At 43.4% G+C, this 21,155-nt stretch overlaps 2 protein-coding genes across 13 annotated transcripts in view; one reads left to right on the top strand and one right to left on the bottom strand.

The window, feature by feature from the left end:
- MED12L (mediator complex subunit 12L) overlaps nucleotides 1-21,155 on the top strand; it is a 150,752-nt gene that overhangs the window by 43,570 nt on the left and 86,027 nt on the right. The gene's annotated exons all lie outside the window — the stretch shown is intronic.
- Nucleotides 3,300-14,374, bottom strand: P2RY14 (purinergic receptor P2Y14). The gene is made up of 3 exons (XM_040613274.1): nucleotides 13,932-14,374; nucleotides 7,360-7,462; nucleotides 3,300-5,518 (listed from the first exon to the last, which is right to left on the bottom strand). The coding sequence occupies exon 3, from the start codon at nucleotides 5,498-5,500 to the stop codon at nucleotides 4,487-4,489; it is 1,014 nt and encodes a 337-aa protein (XP_040469208.1). The 5' UTR covers nucleotides 5,501-5,518; nucleotides 7,360-7,462; nucleotides 13,932-14,374; the 3' UTR covers nucleotides 3,300-4,486.

Below are 21,155 nucleotides of genomic sequence, written 5' to 3'. Positions count from 1 at the left end.
ACGGGGGATCAGCACTTTGTGCTGTTGAAGGCACTGAAAGATTGAGAGTTAATTTGGAGTTTTGAGTTTCGATTTCTTCAGTGTGTGTTTATGTGCCTGTGCAAGCCAGACAGATGCACATAGGTAGAAGTTCCGCAGTCGATATATCATAGAGAATTGATGGGAAACCCTGGCTGTATCATGATTTGTATCATTTATGTGGTGGTGGACAGGAAAAACCACTTGCAAACAGTTGGTTTTCTTCCAGGTTATCTTTAATTGTGAGAAGTGTTCAAAACTGGTATCAGAGGCACAGTGACGAGCAGATGGTACAAACTGTCCTGAGAGAGTTTTCCTCTCTTCCTGTGCCTGGCTGTCATGGTCACTGTTTTGGTATTGATTTATGTCTTTGAGGAACGATCTCTGAGTGGTGTTTTTGCCGTCCTTCAATCATGTAGCCAAGAAGGTGGGTTTTTTTTGTGTACAAACACGTACAAACTATCCATTTTAGTCTTTTCTCTTCATGTCTTTTCATGACTTTCACTGACAGATTAAAATTTTTTATCCCATTGTAATATCTGCATTGTAAATGAAAAATAGGAGTGATCTTGGTATGGGGTAGTTACAAATTCTGAGCAGAAATAAGTATATCGGATGAAGAAAAAACTGATGGATATATATTTCAGAGCATAAGGAAGTAAGGTGTGTTTAGTGTAGCCTGTTGCCATTGTTGGAGAGGGGGGAGATCTGGTCTGCTTGGTACAAACCAGTCTGTGAACTCCAGATAATACAGGTAGATAACCATGTCCTGGGCACCAATGTCATCAGCAGCCAGCCGAGCACACCGGCCTCCTGTCAGATAGCAAGGAGCTCCTTAGCCTGTCCTGTTGCCTTCCACCAATTATCAATACTTAGTTTTATTTTTTTGAAGTGTTTTACAGATATGCAGTGCCCTGAAGTGATGATTATTAGATCTGCTAATGAAAATTTCTCACAAAAATCTATTTATTGGACTTAATTATTGGGATGAGATGAGAAAATATGGGTGTTGGCAGAGGGAAGCTAGCCCTTCCCTCCTGTTCCTTTTGTGTTAAAGTTAGCCAGTACAAGGGGTGCTGCCCCATTACATCTGCTGGTTGTGCGGCCTTGTCAGGTAAAGTGGCATCTGCCGCCTCTTTGGTATGTTGCTTTTGTTGTTATTTTACAGTAGAGATCATTTTTTGAGACGGCATCCTGCAAAATTAAACTCTGTGAGTCATATTGCTGATTTCTGCACAACCAGGGTATTTTTATATGTCAGGGCAGTTGTGGAGTGAGCTTTCTGTCCTGAAATAGTGTTTGGAGGAAAGATTTCCATTTACTAGGTTCAGCTCTTTTCCTGGAAAATTACTGCGCTCTATTAGTGGCAGAGAAAATGGTCCATTTTGAAGCCTTACCCCACAATATTAACATAAATAACCCATTGCACAGTAACGGCAGCATTGTCATTTGTCCGGTGTAATGTTGAGTTGGCTTCTGGGTAGGCAGCTGTGCAGTGTCGCTGGTGACTAGGGCAGGTTTACGAGAGGATGCGTGGTTTAAAGGGTGAGGTGTTTATGGGCTTTTTGAAGCAGATTTATCCCACCCTACCTGGGTCCTGTCTCAAGGTTTTGAACAGCAGAACAACATCTCCTCACAAAGGAGTGACCAGGAACCCTACCAGGCTGGGGGAGGAGAGGCTGAAATGTGTGAGCATGGCAACTTTTCTGAGCGAATGTGTGCTTGACATCTCTTGGCAGCTGGCCGCAGCCACTTCTTGCCAGGGGCACCATGCCTTTGCGAGAGAGATTCCAGGTCCAGCTGAATCAGCTCTCCAAAGAATAAACTGACCAAACCCAACCTCTTGTTCCTGTGCTGCCATGGGGGGAAATGATGCGTAAGCTGGGAGGATAAGCTGCAGCTGAGGACTGGGTCACTGTCAAAAGGGAACCTTGTTTAGCTCTGGGTTGCCTGTAACTTTCACGGAAAGAATTTTAGGGAAGTTCCTCCAGGTGTAAGTTGACAAGGCAAGAGCTGGTACTTACTGTGACCACAAGACTTCTGGGTGTCTGAGGAGCCAGCTAGGTTTATCTGAGGCATGATGTGCTTTGAAAGAATTAACTTACCCAGGGCAGACAAAAAATCAGCCCCATACCTTTCCCTTCCAGTTTCCCTTCCATAGCTAAATAAAGAGCAAGGTTGGGGCAGTGGAGTAGAAATTTGGTTTAATAACAGTGCTATTTGAGACTTGTCACACAGTGGCAGATGGCAGTAGGATCAGGGGTTACAGAAGCATCTTGTGACTAGTGAAGCTATTGGAGAAATATTTTGTCAAAGCAAACGAAAAGCTAGAAATTTACTGTCGTTTGTGAAACAGTGTGTTGGTTGGCATCCGTTCTGGGTGCCTCGATGTAAATTTTTGTCATTCCCGTATCACTAATCTGGTGGGGGTGAGGAAACAATTTTACAATACAAATAATTTTTTCAAAGCTTGGAAAGTAATTACAAAGTTATACAAACATATACTGTAGAATTGCTTTCATCTCTGTATGCCAGTGTGCTTTCACAGCTGCAATTACTTAGATTTACGTAGGCAAATACCAAGCCATGCCATGTAAGGAACTAAGTGTTTTTGCCATAAATGACAAAAAATCTCCCACAAAGCAGCAGATTCCCTTCTCCAACAGACTATTTCCCCTGCTTGGAGAGAAGAGCCTGCAAAGTGTCAGTTTGACAAGAGTCAGGGAGCTCTGAAAGAACCATATAAATAATCTTTTATGTGTTTTCTTTTAAAAACACAACCCATGTTCCCTAAAGGCTGGTTCAGGAGGAGGATGAATATCCAGGTTTCCTCAGGTGTGGGGTGCTGGATGCTTTGTGGTTGGCAAGTGGGAAATAAAGGGAGGTAAATACGCTCCATAAAGGTGTGTTTAAACTCCACAGAGTTGTCCAATCCTTTAGCTGAAATATAATCCTCTGTGATGGTAAATACTGTTAACTGTAGATTGGTGGTCTCAGGCTGAGAAATGTTACCCACAGCCTTGGAGAAGGTTAAAAGACCATATGTTTAATTCACCCTGAGAGATTATTTGTTAGGACTGAAATGAAACACAGTGGCAGAAAGTGAAGCATGTTATTTCTGTTTTCTGTTCCTATGTCATCTTTGTTAAGTAAAATGAAAGCATTAATCTTCCAGAGCCACTGCCTGAAAGCTTTTGTGGGTACTTTATGCACTGGTGTGTTTTCCCTGTACAATGGTAGAATCAACAAAAAAAAAAAAAAAAAAAAAAAAAAAGCTTCACTGAAAAATAAAATTTAAAAAGATATTATTTTTATATATAGAAGGTTGGTGGCTTTCAGGTATTACCTTTACACAGAGAGAAATGCTTTATCATTGTGCCAAAAGCATGGGAAAACCAACAAATCATTCTAGATTTAAATATATCCCAGAGTTTCTAGACAGCTTTGTGTGTGTGTTTCCAGACTGCTCCTTGAGTGTTCTTACCTCCTTCTTCAGCAACAGCAAGGGAGTTACTAAGATCCCAGTCAGTTTGGTGTGAACATTTTTGGCGTACAGCATGTTCTTTCAGAAGAGTCCTGAGGAATATGGTACAGTGTAGCTAGGCTGGTTAGGTTATAGAAGGATCCTCTTTAAACGCTTGCTTATATTGAGCATTGCATTTTATAGAAATGTTCTGACGTTGGGTGTCCAAGGGTGACAACTACTCATGTTTAATTCCTAATTTTATAGAATGTTTCCCTAGCTTAATTTTACCAAGGGGTTTTCAGGCTCTGTGCAGATCTTTAAGGATTTGATGTGTATTTTTTCCTCCTTTTTTTTCCCTCCTTCCTCTCACTTCCCCACCCCCACCCCCACCCCACCCCCAGTTGTTAGAACAGAGTCCTTTCCCAAGCTGCACGTTGCCTTCAGCCCTTTATGTTGTGGCCTGGTAAACACAGGAGAGAGCTTTCCCTCTGGATCTCAGTCCTCTTTTATCGGCTGGTGGAGGCCAAGTCAGAGAGACTTGGGCTGAACTTGCTCGTGTTGCTTCTGAGGGGTCTGCTCCAGATAACGTGGAGTGATGGGTTGTTCCAGGCCCTTCAGGCTGGTTTGTTGATAGTCATACGTGTTGTGCCTGGCTTTGTGAGAAACAACAGCGACACAGTTTGATTATTGGGTCTGTTGGATAGTCGTTTCAGAGAACCATGGCCTGGAGCTCCAGAATGTGGTGTTCCAGTTACTCCTCTCTCTCTTTTTCATATCCAGATAGGTTGTGTCACACCATAATGCAATCATAGCATCAGCTGAAATAGCACATAGTAAATATATTGGCAATATGCAATAATGTTTTTATACAGAAAAAACACCACTTGGTATTTTACACTGAAATATTTTTCAGTTTTAGTGATGGGTCTCATCTGTTCAGTTTGAGACATTTGCATTCTTGAATGCACTTTCTGAAATGTACGTTGTTTTACAGACCTCAGACTACACTATGTTCATACCTTCCCGAAGTGTATTAGATCGTCTGGATTTAGAAATTTCAACATCACTTGAGGTTTTCAGCTGGAGATGCAGTTTTTGATACAGCTTTTCTTTAAAGGGTAGACAAAGGAAAAAATAAATAATGGGATCAAGGCACACATTTGCAGCAGACAGTGCAAGAGTAAACTCCTTTGCATAGTACAGAGATGTTTTTGACTGACAGTTGAATTGTGAGCTAGTTTGACTTAGAGTGTATGGTGTTCTACAGAGGTGATAGGGTACAAAGCAAATGACAAATACAAACATGATACTGAAAATATTACGACTGGTTTTTCTCTTGGTCACTTCTGAGTTCCTTTGGAATTTTTTATAAGAGCGATATATTTTTTTTGATATAGAAGTGTAAAAAATTATTAGAAGAAGAAAAACAACCCAGAAAATCCCTGTGCAAATATAACTTGATGCCTTGTGCCACTGTCTGCCAAGCTCACTTTTAAGACCTATACATTTTCTGGAATAATTTTCTTTAGTGATTTCATTAGTTAAAATCATATTTGGAAATGATATAAGCATTAACAATAGCCATATGATTATGGAGACCACCTTACTGTAGTTAACTGTGTGAACAAAGGAGGTGAGTAAAGGCTTTACAATTTTGTAGTATCTGTCAAAACCTATGAGGCCAAAAAATGTTATACTGATATACATGTTTGTATAAAAAACAACAGCAGAGTATCTGCACACAAAGATGTTGAGCTGTGGAGGTGCAATTTCTGAATCAGCAAGAATTTTGAAAGGAAATGTCAAGCTCATTAGGAGATCGGCAAGAACGATGTTTTTGAGATAAACAATAAAACTCTTTTTGCTAGAAACATACAGAAAGATCCATGCTGCTACACTGTTCAGCAAGAGTCCTACTATGAAAATTAAACAGTAGACCAGGGGAATGACTGTCTTAGTTATTACTGTGCTGTGGCTGCAGTTGTTTCCCAAGGAGTTTGTGCTGGAGTTGAACATCTTACAATATCTTTGTTCCTAGAAGCAGAGAAAGATTGTCTCAGTAAGATAAAATGGTACTATGGTTTCTGTTAATTAGTACAAGTTTTCTACTCTTACTTCAAAATAAATTTGGCATGTTTCTCAGAAATGACCATGTTTCCACACCATATCATTTCCAGCAGGGATGCATACTTAGTACTTTCCATGTGGTGCCGTCTCACTTTTTGATGATATTGAAGGGCATGCTGCTGTTTGGAACAGAAAATCCATTTGCTTCTCTGTTCAACTTTAATCCGTTGTCCTCATGCCCTGTGCTGCCCCTTTTCTGCGGGTGTAAGCAAGCCTATGCACTGCCAACTAGGAGGGGGACTGGGCCAAGTGATTTTTGTGACTCTGAGTACATCTCATTAAGCCTTAAAGGAGTAGTATGTATTTTTAGCACTGGTTTACCAGGCAGCATGTGGGGGACACAAATATTCCTTGAACCAGTGTTCTGTTTTGTTTACAGACATAAAAAACACTCTTCTGTTAGTCAAGTGTGGAAATATCTAGTGTATGCCAGTATTTTCTAATGTTCACTTCAAAGAAGCCTGTATGTGCAGCTAGCACAGTTTGCTTTAAACTTTTAGTAGCACGACACTCAGGAGTGTGTGTGTTAGCATAATGTAGAAGCTAGAGCTGTCCTCTCAAGTCAGTCAGATTTAAATTTTAGAGGATCTCCAAGAAAAAGTCACATCTGCTGCCTGCTGTTCTTTGACAGAATGTCTAAGGGGGTTGGATTGTCCTCTGTAGGGAGGGCAGAGCAGTTACGGGATTTAATGCTGCTGCATTTGGCAAATAGGAACCTAGGCAACTGGAAAGTAAGTGCCATGGAGCTGTGAAACCTGCTCCCCCTCCCCCACCTCATCTTTTAGAAAAAGAAGAATTTCCGTATTGCCACAATTCAGAGTCAGTAGCTGAAGCCTCCGTGTAGCAGATTCAAACAGAATGCAACCTTGCAATAACTAGAACTGGAAATTTTCTTTCAAATAGGCAAAATTGTTTCCTCTGCTGTGTTGTTTTCTGTGTCCTTTTTGCAGACCCTGTAAAAGCTGACCAGTGCTTAGCTGCTGTTCTAGAACTTGCATGGATAACAACGGAGCAGGCATTTACCCGTGGTCACACCTGAAGCCTGTAGTTAATGTCTTTCTGGTAGTTCTCCCATACAGTGACCTGCCATCCTATCTTTATGTTTCAGCTCTAGTCATCTCAAGGCATTTGATTTTGTTTGGTTGGGTTTTTAAAGGGAAAAGATGGTGTGGAGAGCAGGTGCTATAACTACCATGTGAATAGGTGTGTTAAGATTAGGAGGTAATAATCCTAATAAGATTTAGGAGGTAAAGGTTTAGGGTGACATTGCGAAGACTAGAAGGGTCTCCTGGAAAAGCACCAGTAGCGAATGGCATTTTTATTTAAGATGGTAACACACTGTATTTAAAACCTGTTCTCTTCCCCTTGCTGTCTACTGTGTACGTGTTCTTCTCCTCCTGTCAGGCTGTCTAAGCAGGACTCTTGCTCTGCTTATGATGTGTTTAGAACTTGTTCCTGCTCTGTAGGGTTTCCTGAAGCAAAGTACACTTGCACTTAGTAGCAGATAGGAGTTCGTGAAGTATTTCTTGTGCTGAGGCATCATACAACAAAGGATTTTTTCAGAAGCATATGTTTAGAGATGTGGGCCCTAAAGCTTTCTAAAGTATGTTGAGTCTGTGTAGCATGAAAGACACCCTCGACAAATTTTACATTTGATACCAGCAAGTTTATCAACTGTTTGTGGTTGAGAAGGAGGCCAAAGTCCAAGTCAGACTGTAGATCTTTCAATATCAATGGCATGTCCTTACCTTTTGTGACTTGACTGCTGTGGTGCCCTTTGTTAAGGGTCTAAAGCACCTTCCATTCTCAGGCACAGGGCCTCGTTTCTTGCTGGGAGACCTATGTGAGAGACTGGAAAATACACTTCTTAGAGTTGTGTATTATAACATAGGACAGTAATTCCGTGGTGCAGAGGGGCTCCCACAGTGCAATACCTATTTTGACTGTAATGATCAGTACTGCAGACAAGTCTTCTGATCTTTCAGGAGGACTTCAAGATCAGTTAGGGACGAACTCATAGAGAAGTCATGTTCAACCTGAAGCCCATCACTGCATGGGTAAGTCTAGAGGCTTTTATGATGCTGCACGTCACATAATTTGTGTTTGTCATCAAATTCATCTGCTCTTTTTGTCACCTGGTCACGCACTCAGCTCTTGGTGGAATGCCGTGTCCCTGCTGCTCTGAATAGTTCAGCACTGGTACCCAACACTGTTGCCTTGCTAGCCTGTTCCTCCATCAGCCATGAGTCCCAGTGTGAATCCCGTAGGAGCTGTGGCAATGTGGCACCACATGGTCTAACTCCTGTGCTCTGGTAAAGAATCAGTCTAGCCGAGTGGCCTTTATACAGCTGCTTGGTGCTTCTGGATCCTCATAACCACTGCTGCTGCTATGGCCATGCTCTGCTGATTTGTGGATTGCAGAGATGGGTTGCATGTAGTTGGCAGAAGGCATGCTTCCACTTTATAGAGGAGCTGCCCTTCCATGCTTGTTCTGGTTGCATTCTTGTTCAAGCTGCCCTTAAACCTTCATAACGAGAACATTCTCTTCTCTACTGAGAACTTGCAGCAGCTCCACTAAGCAATACACAGCTTGAAATGGCACAGGTATTCACCCTTCATTCCATGCTAGGGTTCATCTGGAAACTGTGAACACTTCTCTGTTGATGTTAATTGGTGGGTCAGTGTAGGACTCTGGTCCAAATGCTACTTGAGGTGATGACTAAGCTTAAGGATTCTTGCACGCACACCCCCTTTTTCCAATTCTTAAAACATCTGTTTTATTGCTGCTGTGTAACTGCTGCTGTTTGGTGTGTGTTGGAGGGTATGTATTAGCACCCAGCAATTTGTGATTTGTGAGAATACTCTTTCATACTTCAGCAGCATTTCATGTTCAAATGCTTGGTCCAGCGTGAAGTATATTTATTCTGTGTAAATAATATCAACTATACTGCAAAACAAGCAAACTTGATTCACCAAATTAACAAGACTGATTTGGTAAAATATATAAAAGTTTTGAACTTACTCAGTTTGCAAATCACGTTGCTTGGCAAAATGCACAGAAGGAAGGTCACATAAACCATTACAAATGCTTAGTTACTTCTGTATTCAAACCCTCACACTATCATTTGTAATCCTTCCAATATCATTAAGGCACTTTTTCTTGACTTCTGTAACTTAGTTGTCAAATTTAAAAGTTTATGGCTGCTTTACTGAAGATAAGAGTAATATTTACAAGTTTGGGGTTTTTTTACCCTGAATATGATAAAGGTTCTGTAGTACTGAGTTCACATTTTAGCTGTTTATGGAAATTAATGCAGCTGTCTAATAAATAAATAGGGAATGCAATTATGGGGTCAGGAATTGTTGACGGCATTCGCTGTCCCCAGAAATCTTTTTTGAACTGCATAATGGAGTTTATCAGGGTGGAAGATCGTGCCAAATGTTACCTCTGATGTTATGAGAAATCTAGAGAAAGAGGAAGCGCAATACACAAAATAAAGCAATTGCAAATTGTGCTGAGTTGTGCTAGAAGAATAATTTTTTTTTAAGATGTTCTTTGTAATGTGGTAGGGAATATTGGTAGTGGTCTGAACTTGCAGTCCCAGCCATGCTGGTGTAATCCAGTGGGAAAGCAGCCCCCAGTTAGGATGTGTACCCCTGCCTGCTGTGGTGTGAGCTGCCTGCCCCACGTTCCGGAGCTCCCCGCTCTGAGCAGCGCTCAGGCAGCTGCTGGCTGGAAGCCATCAGGGCAGGCTGCTGTGGGTCTCCTTGTGGGGCTTTGGAGGGTGGGCGTGCTCACGCGTTTGTTAGGAGCTGGACCAGCAGAGGGAAATAAAAGCAAGGCTTGCTAGCTGTGAGTTGCAGGGGGTGGGATCCTGGCTGTCGTTTCTCTGGGGTGCTCTCTGCAGGCACATAGCTGGGCATTTTGGGGGGCAGAACCGGCAGGGTCCAGCAGCGGCTGTCCAAGGGAAAGTGCTCTCCTCTGGTCACCTGGGTGGTTCACAGCTGGTGCATTCTCGGGGCTGGTCTCCAGCCTTTCTGCATCTGCACAAAGGTGCTCAGCCTGGCAGCCGGTGGGGTAGGTGCCCAGGTGGAGACCTTCAGGGTCCGTGGTTGTAATGGCTGGTCTCCTGTGGAAGGAGTATTTGCTGTGACTGTGGAGATATGTTGGTCTGTTTGACTTCTTGTGAGTTTGCCAAGGGACGAAGATTTTGTTATTTTTCTGTTCTTATTATAACATTTGTTGTAAGGCAATGTCTGGATTTTAATACTTAAGAGACTAAAAGCATGCAAAATACAGCATGTAGTAATCCAACCCTTTAAAATGGTGTACTGGGTGGTGGTAGTTCTTGTTTGTTGTAGATGCATAGAATGTACTGGAGGATGAATAGTTGAATCAGGATGATAGAAAATACAAAATAGCATTCCTGTTGCAGAAAGCAGTAAGTGAAAAACTGCGATAGCATCGTATGTGATGGCACTCAGTGCACCCATCCTCCAGCATGGCTCAGAGGAAAGCAGGACTGGTAAATGTGACAGTGACTTCTAGAGAGTCTTTGTTCCTTGCTGCTGTGCCTTCCATCTCTTGCTTTCAAGACCACTCTTGTCTGGTGTGAGAGGACAGAGTGAGCCATATTTCTACTCAGGCAGCTCCTCGGAGTGCCGGTGAGAGCAGCATCCCCTGTGAAAGTGGCTGAGAAAGGCCATGTGTCCTGTGAAGGTCACTGCTGCTGCATCCCCATGAGTAGCAGTGGCTCCTGCCAACCCAGACGAGCCTTGGTGTCTGGGTATGTCCTGTCTGTGGTTAGTAAGGGGAAGAACAGAAGTGTAAACAACTAATTACATCTTAGCAGTACTTCTCACTTTTGATCCCAAAGGGCAAAATTTTAAGATACTCGAGGGAGGAGGTTGCAGTTGGTGATGAAGTGTTTTTTTCATGCTATGCTGTTATTTACAAACTCCCGACTTCCTAAACATGGGATGACTCAAACAAAAGCTGGACTTGGACCTCTTCCAGCTCAGAATGCTGTCCTGTGGGGCTCTCCTAAGACCAGCCAGTCCTGATGGTGCTGCTGGGCCTTGTGAACTGTCAGCCTTGTGTTTTTTCCTCCTGTGTGCATTGCATCGCCAAGCCATGTGCAGTCGACCCTTCTGGCAGTGTCCCCACTTAGCACCACTGATGCCTGCACAGGGACTGCAGCCCCGTGAATGACCTTGTAGACAGGGACCCTGTGCCACCTAGCAGAGTGGCAGCACCTGACCACCACTGGAGCCCTCTGCAGCCCTCTGCTTTGCACTGGGCAGCAGTAGGTCCTGGCATGGATTTTCTTCCTCATCTCTTTAACTGAAGGGAGCAGTTGACTTACTCAATTTGGAAAAAATTGGCTGTATCATCTAACTTTTAAAGTGGTATTTTAACAAAAAGCATGGAATAAAGCTGTGACATCTCGTTGCTGGGACTGTATTTGCCCCTGGCTGCCTGTATTCTTTTGGCTGGTTGTATGGGCTTGGATGGGGGTGTGAAGGTTTGACTTTCTTTGTGTAACACAGCCAATGTTCATAAATTCTTAAGAATTAATGATTTTATGTGTGTTTCTCATTCCTTATATTTGGAAAAAACATTCCCAAGCTTTTAAGTTCGATGTGTTAGAAGCATTTCCTGCCAGTGATTGGGCTGAGAGGAGTCCCATCAACAGTTCTCGGAAGTATGCAGTATTGCAGTAAAAGGTCTTGACTTTTTTATGATTGTAAATGAATTTTCATTTCCAGTTGGACCCAAAACATCTGTTGCTAAAACTGATTCAGGTCTGAGTACCGAGTACCAAGCTTTTGTTCTCCTTGCTGCCCTCCTTCCTTCTTCCTTCTTCTCCCCATCTTCTCACTTTTAAAAAAACCAAAACTGTTGCAGGCTGATGTTTTCAGGCAAGCCAGCCACGAGGAAAATAAACGTTTTTGTCCCCAGGTTGGATGACAGCAATGAAGTGCCCTGCACTGCCCTGGCAGGAGGCAGGGTGGGGGTGAGCGGGGGTAACGTGGGCAGGTGCTGGAGCCCCGGCAGCCCCACGCCTGAACTTGCGGGGGGGTGGTCTGGCTGCCTCGACAGTGCTTCCAGCGTGTCGCCCACCCGTGCATCGCTTCTGCTGAGTTCATGAACAAAGCTTAAGTAAAAAGCTTACTGCTGATAGCTTGGCAGGAAAAAGCATGCCACATAAAATGGCACCAGTTAGCGCAGACAGCATTTAGCATTGACAGCATTTTATAACAGATTTTCCTGACCAAAGTTGTTACATCAGAAAGATCTTATGTGATGTTTTCTTGACATATACGGTTAATATCTGGTGTTCTGAAGGACAGAGCGAGTAAGGAGAGCCAACAGGTGTAAAGTGCAGCTGTAGATAAGATTGTGTATTTCTTGCTAAAACAAGCAGGCAGTGCAAGCTCCTTTAGTTGCAGCCTGAGGACGCCCCAAGGGTGGAATTTTATTTCTGTCTTGCAAAACCCACCAGCAATTGTTTCATCTCTTCTTGTTGCCCAGGAGTCCCTATGCTGCTTTTTAAATCTGAAATGTAACAGCCTAATTGTCCTGATAAGTTAAACTTTTCATTCTGTTTTCATTTCTTATTCTTAGACAAGGGTCTAAATTATTCTAAACCCACAACATTTTAACATTAAAAGATTAGAGTCTGTGAAGTATCTGTGCAAACCCTGATGTTCACACAGAAACATGGAGAATGCTTTGAGTTGTTTGCATGTGGGATCATTTTCAGATCTAATGCAAATATTCCGCTTCTTTTAATTGAGCTTCAACCCGTGGGGCCCGCCCCCCCCCCCCCCCCCCCCCCCCCGATTCTTCCTGTCTCCTATCAGTTACAGTATCTGAATATCTGAATTATGGAATAGTGGATGTAAGAGGAAAAGTTAGGACCAGGGTATGAGGAATGGTCAGTTTATGATTTTGTATTAAGAGGATTAAACCGATCAGCTTTTAGAAGTAACTGTACTATCAATTTTGGAATTATTCTAGTATGTGTCATGGTTTAACCCCAGCCAGCAACTAAGCACCACGCAGCTGCTTGCTCACTCGCCCCGCCCCCAGCGGGATGAGGGGGAGAACTGGAAAGGTAAAAGTGGAAAGACCCATGGGTTGAGATAAGAGCAGTTTAATAATTGAAAAAAAATAATTAGTAATAAGAAAAAAAATTAATGAAAAGAAAAATAACAAAAAGAGACATAAACCCCAAGAAAACCAAGTGATGCAAATGAAAAATAATTGCTCACCACCAACCGACCGATGCCCAGCCAGTTCCCGAGCAGCAGCTCCTGGCCAGCTTTCTCCGCCACTTTGTATGCTGAGCATGTCATCATATGATGTGAAATATCCCTTGGGGCAGTCGGTGTCAGCTGTCCCAGTGGTGTCCCCTCCCGGCTTCTTGTGCCCCCCAGGATGCTCACTGGCAGGGCATGAGAAGCTGAAAAGCCCTTGGCTTAGCGTAAGCACTACTCAGCAATGACTAAACCATCAGTGTGTTAGCAACATCGTTCTCATCCTAAATCCAAACCACAGCACTGTACCAGCTGTGAGGAAGGAAATTAACTCTGTGGCAGCTAAAACCGGGACAATATGTTAATAAAACATTTTAATAATTAGTAGTTTTATTGTCCTAAACCTGAATATTTTAAAGAAGTAAAATGTGGCTTACATAAAGAAATTGTTCCCTTAACGTTCTATTTTAATAGAAGCATCTGTCATTTAAATATTTGGGTTTTAATTCTATTTTCTAATGTTTTGATCTGTGGGGTTTATATAGTTATGTTTCCTCAGTCATAAATTAAAAAAGTAGTTGCTTAAGAAAAATATCTTTTGCCAAGATACACAAAACAGAGCAGTGCTTACCTATAGAGAAGCAGCCTTTGGCGTAGCTTAAGGCTGTTCCGTGTCTCAGCCTAATAGGTGTGGGAGTTTGTCTGCCTTGGTTTTCTGTATTTATTTACAGTTATGAGTGCTCATTTGTGTTCTAAGTAATTTGTTTGTGGTTTGCATAATGCATGGATGATTTTCTGTTCACATTATTTGTTGATTTAAAAAAAAAGAAATTATAGTGGTAGTTATTTAAAAATCAGAAGAGAATGTTTGAAAGCATTGGTAACGTACAGAAATGTGTAATGAAAAGGCAGTCTTTCACCTGGAAAAAAGTATAAAATTGCATGTGTGGTCCCTCTTCAGCTATGAAACAGATTTACAGAATAAGCCCTTTAGAAGTGCCTTAGAATGTAAAACACTGTAAAGACTGTGTAAGCTACAGCAGATTCTGTTACTTACTGGCTGGAGTGCAGTCTTCTGTGTGCTCTGCTTTAGCCATTGCTGCTCCTTTGCAGCTGGATAGGCTTTAGTTCTTTAAGCAAATGCTTTGCGATATTATCTTCATTATCTGCTTCGGTAGTGCTGGTGGGTCAGTGTCCTGTGTCTCTGCAAGCAGGAAGCTGAAGAGCTGGTGAATCGTGCCTGGCTGCTTGGCCAAATGTGGTCGAGATATCAAGCGCTGCAGATGGCCAGTGCTATTTTTGTGTACTTACACGTAACTTCCATGAAGAACAGCGTTGAACTGGTTTCAAGAGAGATGCATTTGTGCAGTTGGCAAAGCAGTAAGCAATCCTAAGTTAAAGGCTGGTGTTTTCTTTTCTTAAGCTGTTCCCAGGCCTGGCTCTGACCTTCTCTGTAAAGCTTACTACCCTGATAGCTTCTGCTTTTTTAATGGGAGTTTTCCAAACTGGAGCGTATGGGCTTACATTGTCATTGTTCAGGGCGTGCTCAAAGGCTGGGAGATGCGTTCTTGGGATAAGTGATGACTCTTTGGTGTATGGGTTTTTGGGTTTTTTGTTTTTCTTCTTTTTTCTTTTTCTTTTCCTTTAACCTTAATCACCTGTCTGTCTTCCTCCTTTCCCTTTCCTCCCATATGTTCACTGGGAGGCTTTGAAATTGAGACGAAATTAGTGGAAATGTATGGTAATGCAAAAATTAGATTCTTTTCCATGAATGTGGGAAAGTAGTGTATCCTGAGTGAGATCTGAGGTTTGGGGAGAGAAATTGAAGTTCATATGTTTATTTTTAAAAAGTGAAATATGTAAGTTGTGTACATTAGTGTTAATGAACATTTAGTACGTGACCTGAGCTCTGCTTTACATTAACTCGAGCCCTAAAGACACAATTTCCTCATGGACTTTCCTTCTATGGGTGTTTACCACCTTACAAGGAGCCAAAAGGTGTGGACAAATTAATGTACCTTCTACTAAAGCACTGCTGTCATGTACACATCCTTTACACAGGGCCCGTGTGTGTTAACCTGATCCTGCAGACCTTTTCTCCCCTCAAGTTTCATTGAATCTTAGCGAAATGAGGGAGTATCTTCAGAGACAAAATTGTCTCTGCATTGTGAGTATTCTTGCCCCCTCTCATTCCTAAGATTCCCAGTTCAGAGCCATAATTGTCAATTATTCATTGCTTTCAGGTGATGAGTTTGGATGTTTGTTTTATTGAGAATTTTTATACCTGCCTTATATTCTGTTTACGTGGCAGTGTGAGCTTTCAACCTTTCCAGGAACCCAAATCTGAGCATTTTGTGTCTGGAAGGCAGGTGCTGTGATGTGGAAGTTTGGTTTCAGTTTCTTGGGCGTCCGAGGCGGGGCACACTCTGGTCCCCTCTCAGCTGCCTGGCACAGGGATCCTGCCGATGACAGCCTGCTTCCCTGGCACTGCTTCTGTGGGCCCTGTGATGCTGTGTCTTCCCTGGGGGCTGGTGGGCTGTAGCTTTAGGATTCACATCCCATAGAGTTTGTGCGCCATGCCTCATACTGTCAGGCTTCAGTGTCAAGCAAATAGAAGGAAATCTGTCTGCCCTAAAGAGTTACAGCTCTTCATGTGCCTCAGGAGAAGAGAGGGCTAAACTTGTAACTTGGGAAGAAGCAGTGAACGCCAGAGGTTGCAGGTTTTAACCCTCCTCAGGAAGGACATGCACCTAGAGTCCTTAGAAGGCTTTGAGGAGAACTTGCATGTCCCTTCGCTCTTTTCCGTCTCACAAGTGTAACCCTTTCAGCACACTTGCCTGGCATGACCTGCTCTGCTTCATTCCCGGTGCCAGTTGCTCCCCTGTGGGTGTGTGCACACACGTGCGCACATCCAGTGTCTGCATGTGCCTGCGCCCCGCTCGGGCCCTTCCCCTCCCTCCTGGGGGAGGCTCGGTAGCGACCAGCCTGCTGCTGTGCTCCGGTGCCCAGCGCCACAGGCACGGGCTGGGAGCAGCTGGGGGGAGCCATGCTGCTTTGAGTGCTTTGCCGGACCCCCGGGGGTCTTGCCAGGGTTGGTGAGGGGCTGTTAAACTGCTGTTACTGCGACATGTTCCTTTAACTGAGGCTCAACATATCGGTGAGGGTTTTGGGCCGGGCAGGGGGCCCTGGAGAAGCCTGTTCCTTCCCCTGCTCATCATGGGGTACTATTTTAACTGAAGCATGTTTTGGAAAAATACAGACTCTGTTTCCGTTCTCATCCTCGTTCTGAATGTGGAAATTGGCTAGGCAGGAGTCATGCCTGTGAGCTGGGAGCCCAGTTTCACACTGAGAGACATGAGTTGTTGGCAACACGAGCTGTTTCTTCTTTACAGCTGGGCTGCAGTCTCACAGTGGCAGAGCTGAGCTTTGTGCAGGGCTGGAGGTGGCCCAGGCTCTCGGCTGTGTGACAGGAACACGTCTCCAAAGGGTGAAGTGCTGCTGCTCCCTGCCCATGTTCGGCTGGGCCGGGGCTGCCACAGTCTCCTGGAGCACGCCTGCTGCCCGAAGCTGGCGCTGGGGCCTGCCCGTGCCAGCGCGCCGCCCTGCTGCGAAGCCCGTTCCCTGGGAGGCTTTAGCTGGAGCTGGCTGCTCTGGACTGCAGTGCGGGCTGAGGAGGCTTATCCAAGGGCAAGCCTGCCCCATTTGCCTCTGGCAGACCTTCTGCAGCTGCAGGAGGATGCACAAAGCTTTTTCAGGTGCTCCCCAGAGGGCACCTAGTCAGCCAAACTTTCCATCTCTTTCCATGCACCCTATTGTCATTTTTTGCAGCAAGGATGAGAGGAGAGGGTCAGGTAAGGCTTTGGCTGATCACAAGTGCTTTAAAAACCTCTGGCCCTCTGAGACAGTTTGTAATTCATTCTAAAAAACAAACAAAAAAAGCACCCTTTCTTTGTGTTTTTTGTTTGTTTGTTTGGCTTGTTTTTTTTTTTTTTGTTGGCTTTTTTTTTTTAATCTCTCCCCAGAAACAGCAACAGAAGCCTTGATATCCCTTCTGAGACCAAGGTCAACTTTCAGGGTGTGACCCATAATAAACTTTTTCCCATAGCTTCCTGATCTAAGCCTAAAATTAAAATAAGCAATGTTCCATTTGTGTTCAGATGAGATCCTAGCAGAAGAGGAAGAAAAGTGCTGTCTGTCAAGATAAGTGAGTTTGAAAGAGAAACGTAAAACAAAGGATAAGAGGAACCTCTTGGCAAAGCAAAACTGTCCACCAACCTCAGTTAAACCTCTTCCTTCCCAGGGCAGCTCTCACTTTATATGCAGCACCCCAAACTTTCTGTTGAAGGAGGCCATTGTTCAAAGACCCAGCAAAAGGGAAAATTTGCGTGGTGAGAAGATAGCTTGAACATTCAAAAGTTGTTCCTATTGTTTCAAGCAACTGAGTATTTAACAAAGAACTGAATAACCTTTTTTGCTGATTCATCAGAAAATCAGGACTTGTGCCCGCAGCCAACAATTTGGATTGAACTACCAACCTTTGTGCAACAGAAATAGTCTTTCCTACGGGCTAATAAGGCAAACACATCACTGAAGGACTCGGCTCTGGTAAAATGCCTTGCAACAAAGCTGATACTCTTGTTTGAAGACTTAGCACCTCAAAGCAAACTGGCAGTGAATTCCAGGGCACAGCCCAGGCCGGTAGCCAGCTTCTCCAGGTTTCTTTCAGCTTTAATTACCAATGCTTTTTCCTACTTTCTTCTCCTCACCCTCCTGCCTGGCTGTTTTCCAAAGGTACCAGCACCAGGCTGCTTTCCCCACTTTCCTGTAACTGAAAGCTGGGTTTTTACCCTCTGTTGCTGCTTGAAAAGGAGCTGAGGAGCTGGTTACAAAGCAGATCTAAGAAGACATCAGGATTTCCAAGGGAGACTGCAGGTCTGGTATCACAACAGGCTTTTTGCAGAGGGATTGAAGATGCTACGCTGTGCAGTCCCTGCTGTTGCAGTTATGCTGCAGGTGCCTTTTGTTTCGTAGGCAGAGACAGAAGGAAGCACTATTTTTTAGTATGTTATTTCTAACCCCAATTTTTTTATTTCCCAGTTTCCTCAAAGTGGCCCAAAACCACCTATGAGCTTTCCATTGGCAGCAGAGGTGACTGTGCGCCGTGTTGGACCTGAGGGTAGTGATGTGGTATGGGAGTGGGACTCCGGCCAGGAGAATGGCTTGGTTTTCTGGAGATGGCTCTTACACTTCAGCATGACCAGGGCTCATTAATGTTACTTGTACACGTGTGAGAACAGAAGTCCCTTCAGCCACATCTGCATTACCAGTGTTAGAATGTCTCAGGCTTACTGCACGTGTGCTCAGTTCATGCCAGGAGGTGTGGATATGCAGAGCTGTGCCCTGCTCCTGGGTACAGCGAGCTTGAGCTAGATCTAGCTCTTCTCTGCAGTGCAGAGCAATTTCTTTCATGTTTTTCTGAAGCGTAGTGTTCCTTCCTGGGCTGGTTAGCTGATTTACAGTCCAATCATAGGCCTCCATCCCTGAATGATGACTCAGTAATTTGATATTTTTAGATCTATAAAATAGACTTCTAGCTAAGGTGGATGTGAGCACAGGTGTGTGATCTGGAGTATTTACGCTGACCTTGCAGTACCTCTGCCTCGAGGAAGGCAGGTCTCAGAGCTGTCCCGTCCCACTAGCCCGCTGCCTTTTTCCTCTGCGTTGTACTGTCCTGGGACTAGTTTTCTGGGCAGTCTCACTGCTCTGGTTAGAGGGAGAAAAGCATCATGCTTATGTCTTTATCTGAGTATGAAAGAGATATCTTAGTTTTCTCTGGGATGCCATTGGTGAACAAGCACTCCACAAGGTCGTAACCAAATGACCATTAGGAAACAGGCACATTTGAGTTCTGTACATAGTCGTGCATTGTCTTTCTTTTTTGATGGAAACAGCTATGGAAACTTTCGGTCATGGGATTCTGTTGTCGTTTTGTTATAAATAAGAGCAGTAAACTTCCTCCGTGCTTTGCCTGCAAATTTCCTTTTTTAGTGTCATAAAATCCACAGACTCGGACTCTGCTCTGCAGTGTCTTGATTAGAAAGTCCATGCGATTATCCGTTGGCGCTCTGAGTCGTTGTGCATTCAATATCTTGTGCTGTCAGGAGATTCGCCTGGTTAGATTTACACTTTAATTTTCATTACTAACCAGAGGTTTGCTGGCAATGTCACACCTGGCAGTCATCTCAGCAGTGTGGTGTCATCTTCCCCACTGTCTTGATCATGCAAGCCTCTGAGGCTGCACAGAATTGAAATGACCAGTTTGGGGGGGGATGCGTGCATAGACCTTATTCTTCCAAAAAAGGTGCTTCTTCATGGAGAAACCTCTTGATTTTTACATGTGGTAGCCTGTTAGTCTCTGGCGAGTGTAGGTACATGCGAAATCCCTGCAGTCATATCCATACCAGGCTCTGGGACTGCAAGGCTGAAAGTGGGAACTGCTCAAAAGATTGACCAATTCTGTACTAAAGCAGCAAGTCTTATGCATTTATCTTCTCCCCTTACGCGTCGTCATCAGTCACGAGGTGTTCGTTTGTCAGTGGGACAGAACTTGTGGTTTAGATACTTCTGGCTTTTAATGAAAGCACGTGGGCAGGGTGTGACCTTAGCATGCACTGATCCCAGGCCAGTCAGAGCTGAAGCACAGAGCTGGAGTTGATCTTCAGTATGAGAGGCAAACTGTAGCACAGTTTTGATTGCACGCACGTTGCATGTTTAGATTTTGATTGCATATTTATTATTTCCTGACTTTAAAAATTCCAGCTTGCTTAGAAGGGATTCTCAGTGCTTTCTAACACTGAGCTCCTTTCCTGAGGTCTTGTATCAGATTGTGGTTGCTCTCATGCTAGAAATGGGACTTTGCTGTTGTACAGTAGATGTATCGCTTACTTTGGATCATAGTTGTTTGGATATCCTTTCCCATCCCTCATGCTGCTGCTGTGCTCCCCCCCCGCCCACAAGAAAAACTGGAGAATGCTTTGAAACAGAAAGTGAAGCATCTTGGTCTTGTCAACCCTGACAACATTAAAGGAAATCTGTCTTGTGTCATGTGCATATGGCAGGTATGGCTGTTACTTCTCAGCTGAGTGTAAAGATACATTGAACAACACGTGTGCTGCAAATTAGCGCTGCCTCTCCTTATTTCTCAACTTCGTGTAATGGAGTTCTGGAAGTTAGCACTTCTGGGGTTGGTGTTGAGTGAGTGAATGTTTAACAAACTGTAGTTTTGTATTGGCTTTTTTCCTCTGAAGAAAACAATACTAGCCCCGTACTTATATAATGTAATTGCATTCCCAGAATGAGAGTAGGCAAAAGTTGTTAAACGCAGCCTGCCTTTGATTGGAATCTTAAATTCATTCTTTCTAGACGAGAAATTTCTTTAGGTTGAAGTCAAAAGTTGTCGTTTAGTTCTTGCAAAGTCAAGGGTTGTTTTCTTTGCAAAATATTTCTGGGGAGTTGAATGCAAAGTATTTTAAAATAAATTGAGTGGATCTTTGGGTGGCGAGTGTGACCCTGCTCCTCAGGCTTCCAGTCTAGTGCTGTAACTCACTAGCTTATTGCCCAGAAGGAAATAAAGATAACTGTGTTTGCTTTTATTACCGAGTTAAGAACACAAGTTTGTATGTGTGTTTAATGTATTGAGGTAAAGGAGGAAAAGCTCAAAAACAACCCTCAAAATGCACCTTCTCATGTTAAATGTTTAAAGTGGTTCCAGTCGCTTTAAATAGCCATCCTGTGTTCAGTCTGGCTAGTGACATTTCCTTGCTCCCTTTCACTTCACTTTTCTCTGTTGTATTATTTTTCCATTTTGTTTATTGTTTAGGGCTTCTGATGACCATCATTGTACTTAAAACATGATACAAACTAAACAAAACACATATTATCAGGTTTGTAATTTGAATGGAGTGATTCCACTGTATAGTTCTAGCAGACTATTGGCAGTGGAGTTTGTCAAAAAGGCTGTGTGTGAGTAATTTTATATAGATGTAATAGTAAAACAGACGTGTTTAATATGCTCACATGCTCTTTTTGTCCAAAGTTGTCTCTTCAGTATTTATCGTTATTTAAAACACGATCATATTCTGATAGAAATATAAAATTGCTAAACTAACTCCAACCAATATATTGAGTAACTCACAAATCAGTTTTTATGGTGGTCAGGAGTCATTGCTTAGGAAGAAAATAATAAAAAGGCAGACAGATAGTGGTGCCCACTCTGGTGGTG

This window comes from Falco naumanni, chromosome 13, assembly GCF_017639655.2.
Source record: "Falco naumanni isolate bFalNau1 chromosome 13, bFalNau1.pat, whole genome shotgun sequence".
Classification (NCBI taxonomy): Eukaryota; Metazoa; Chordata; class Aves; order Falconiformes; family Falconidae; genus Falco; species Falco naumanni.
This window is presented reverse-complemented; position numbering and strand designations above follow the sequence as displayed.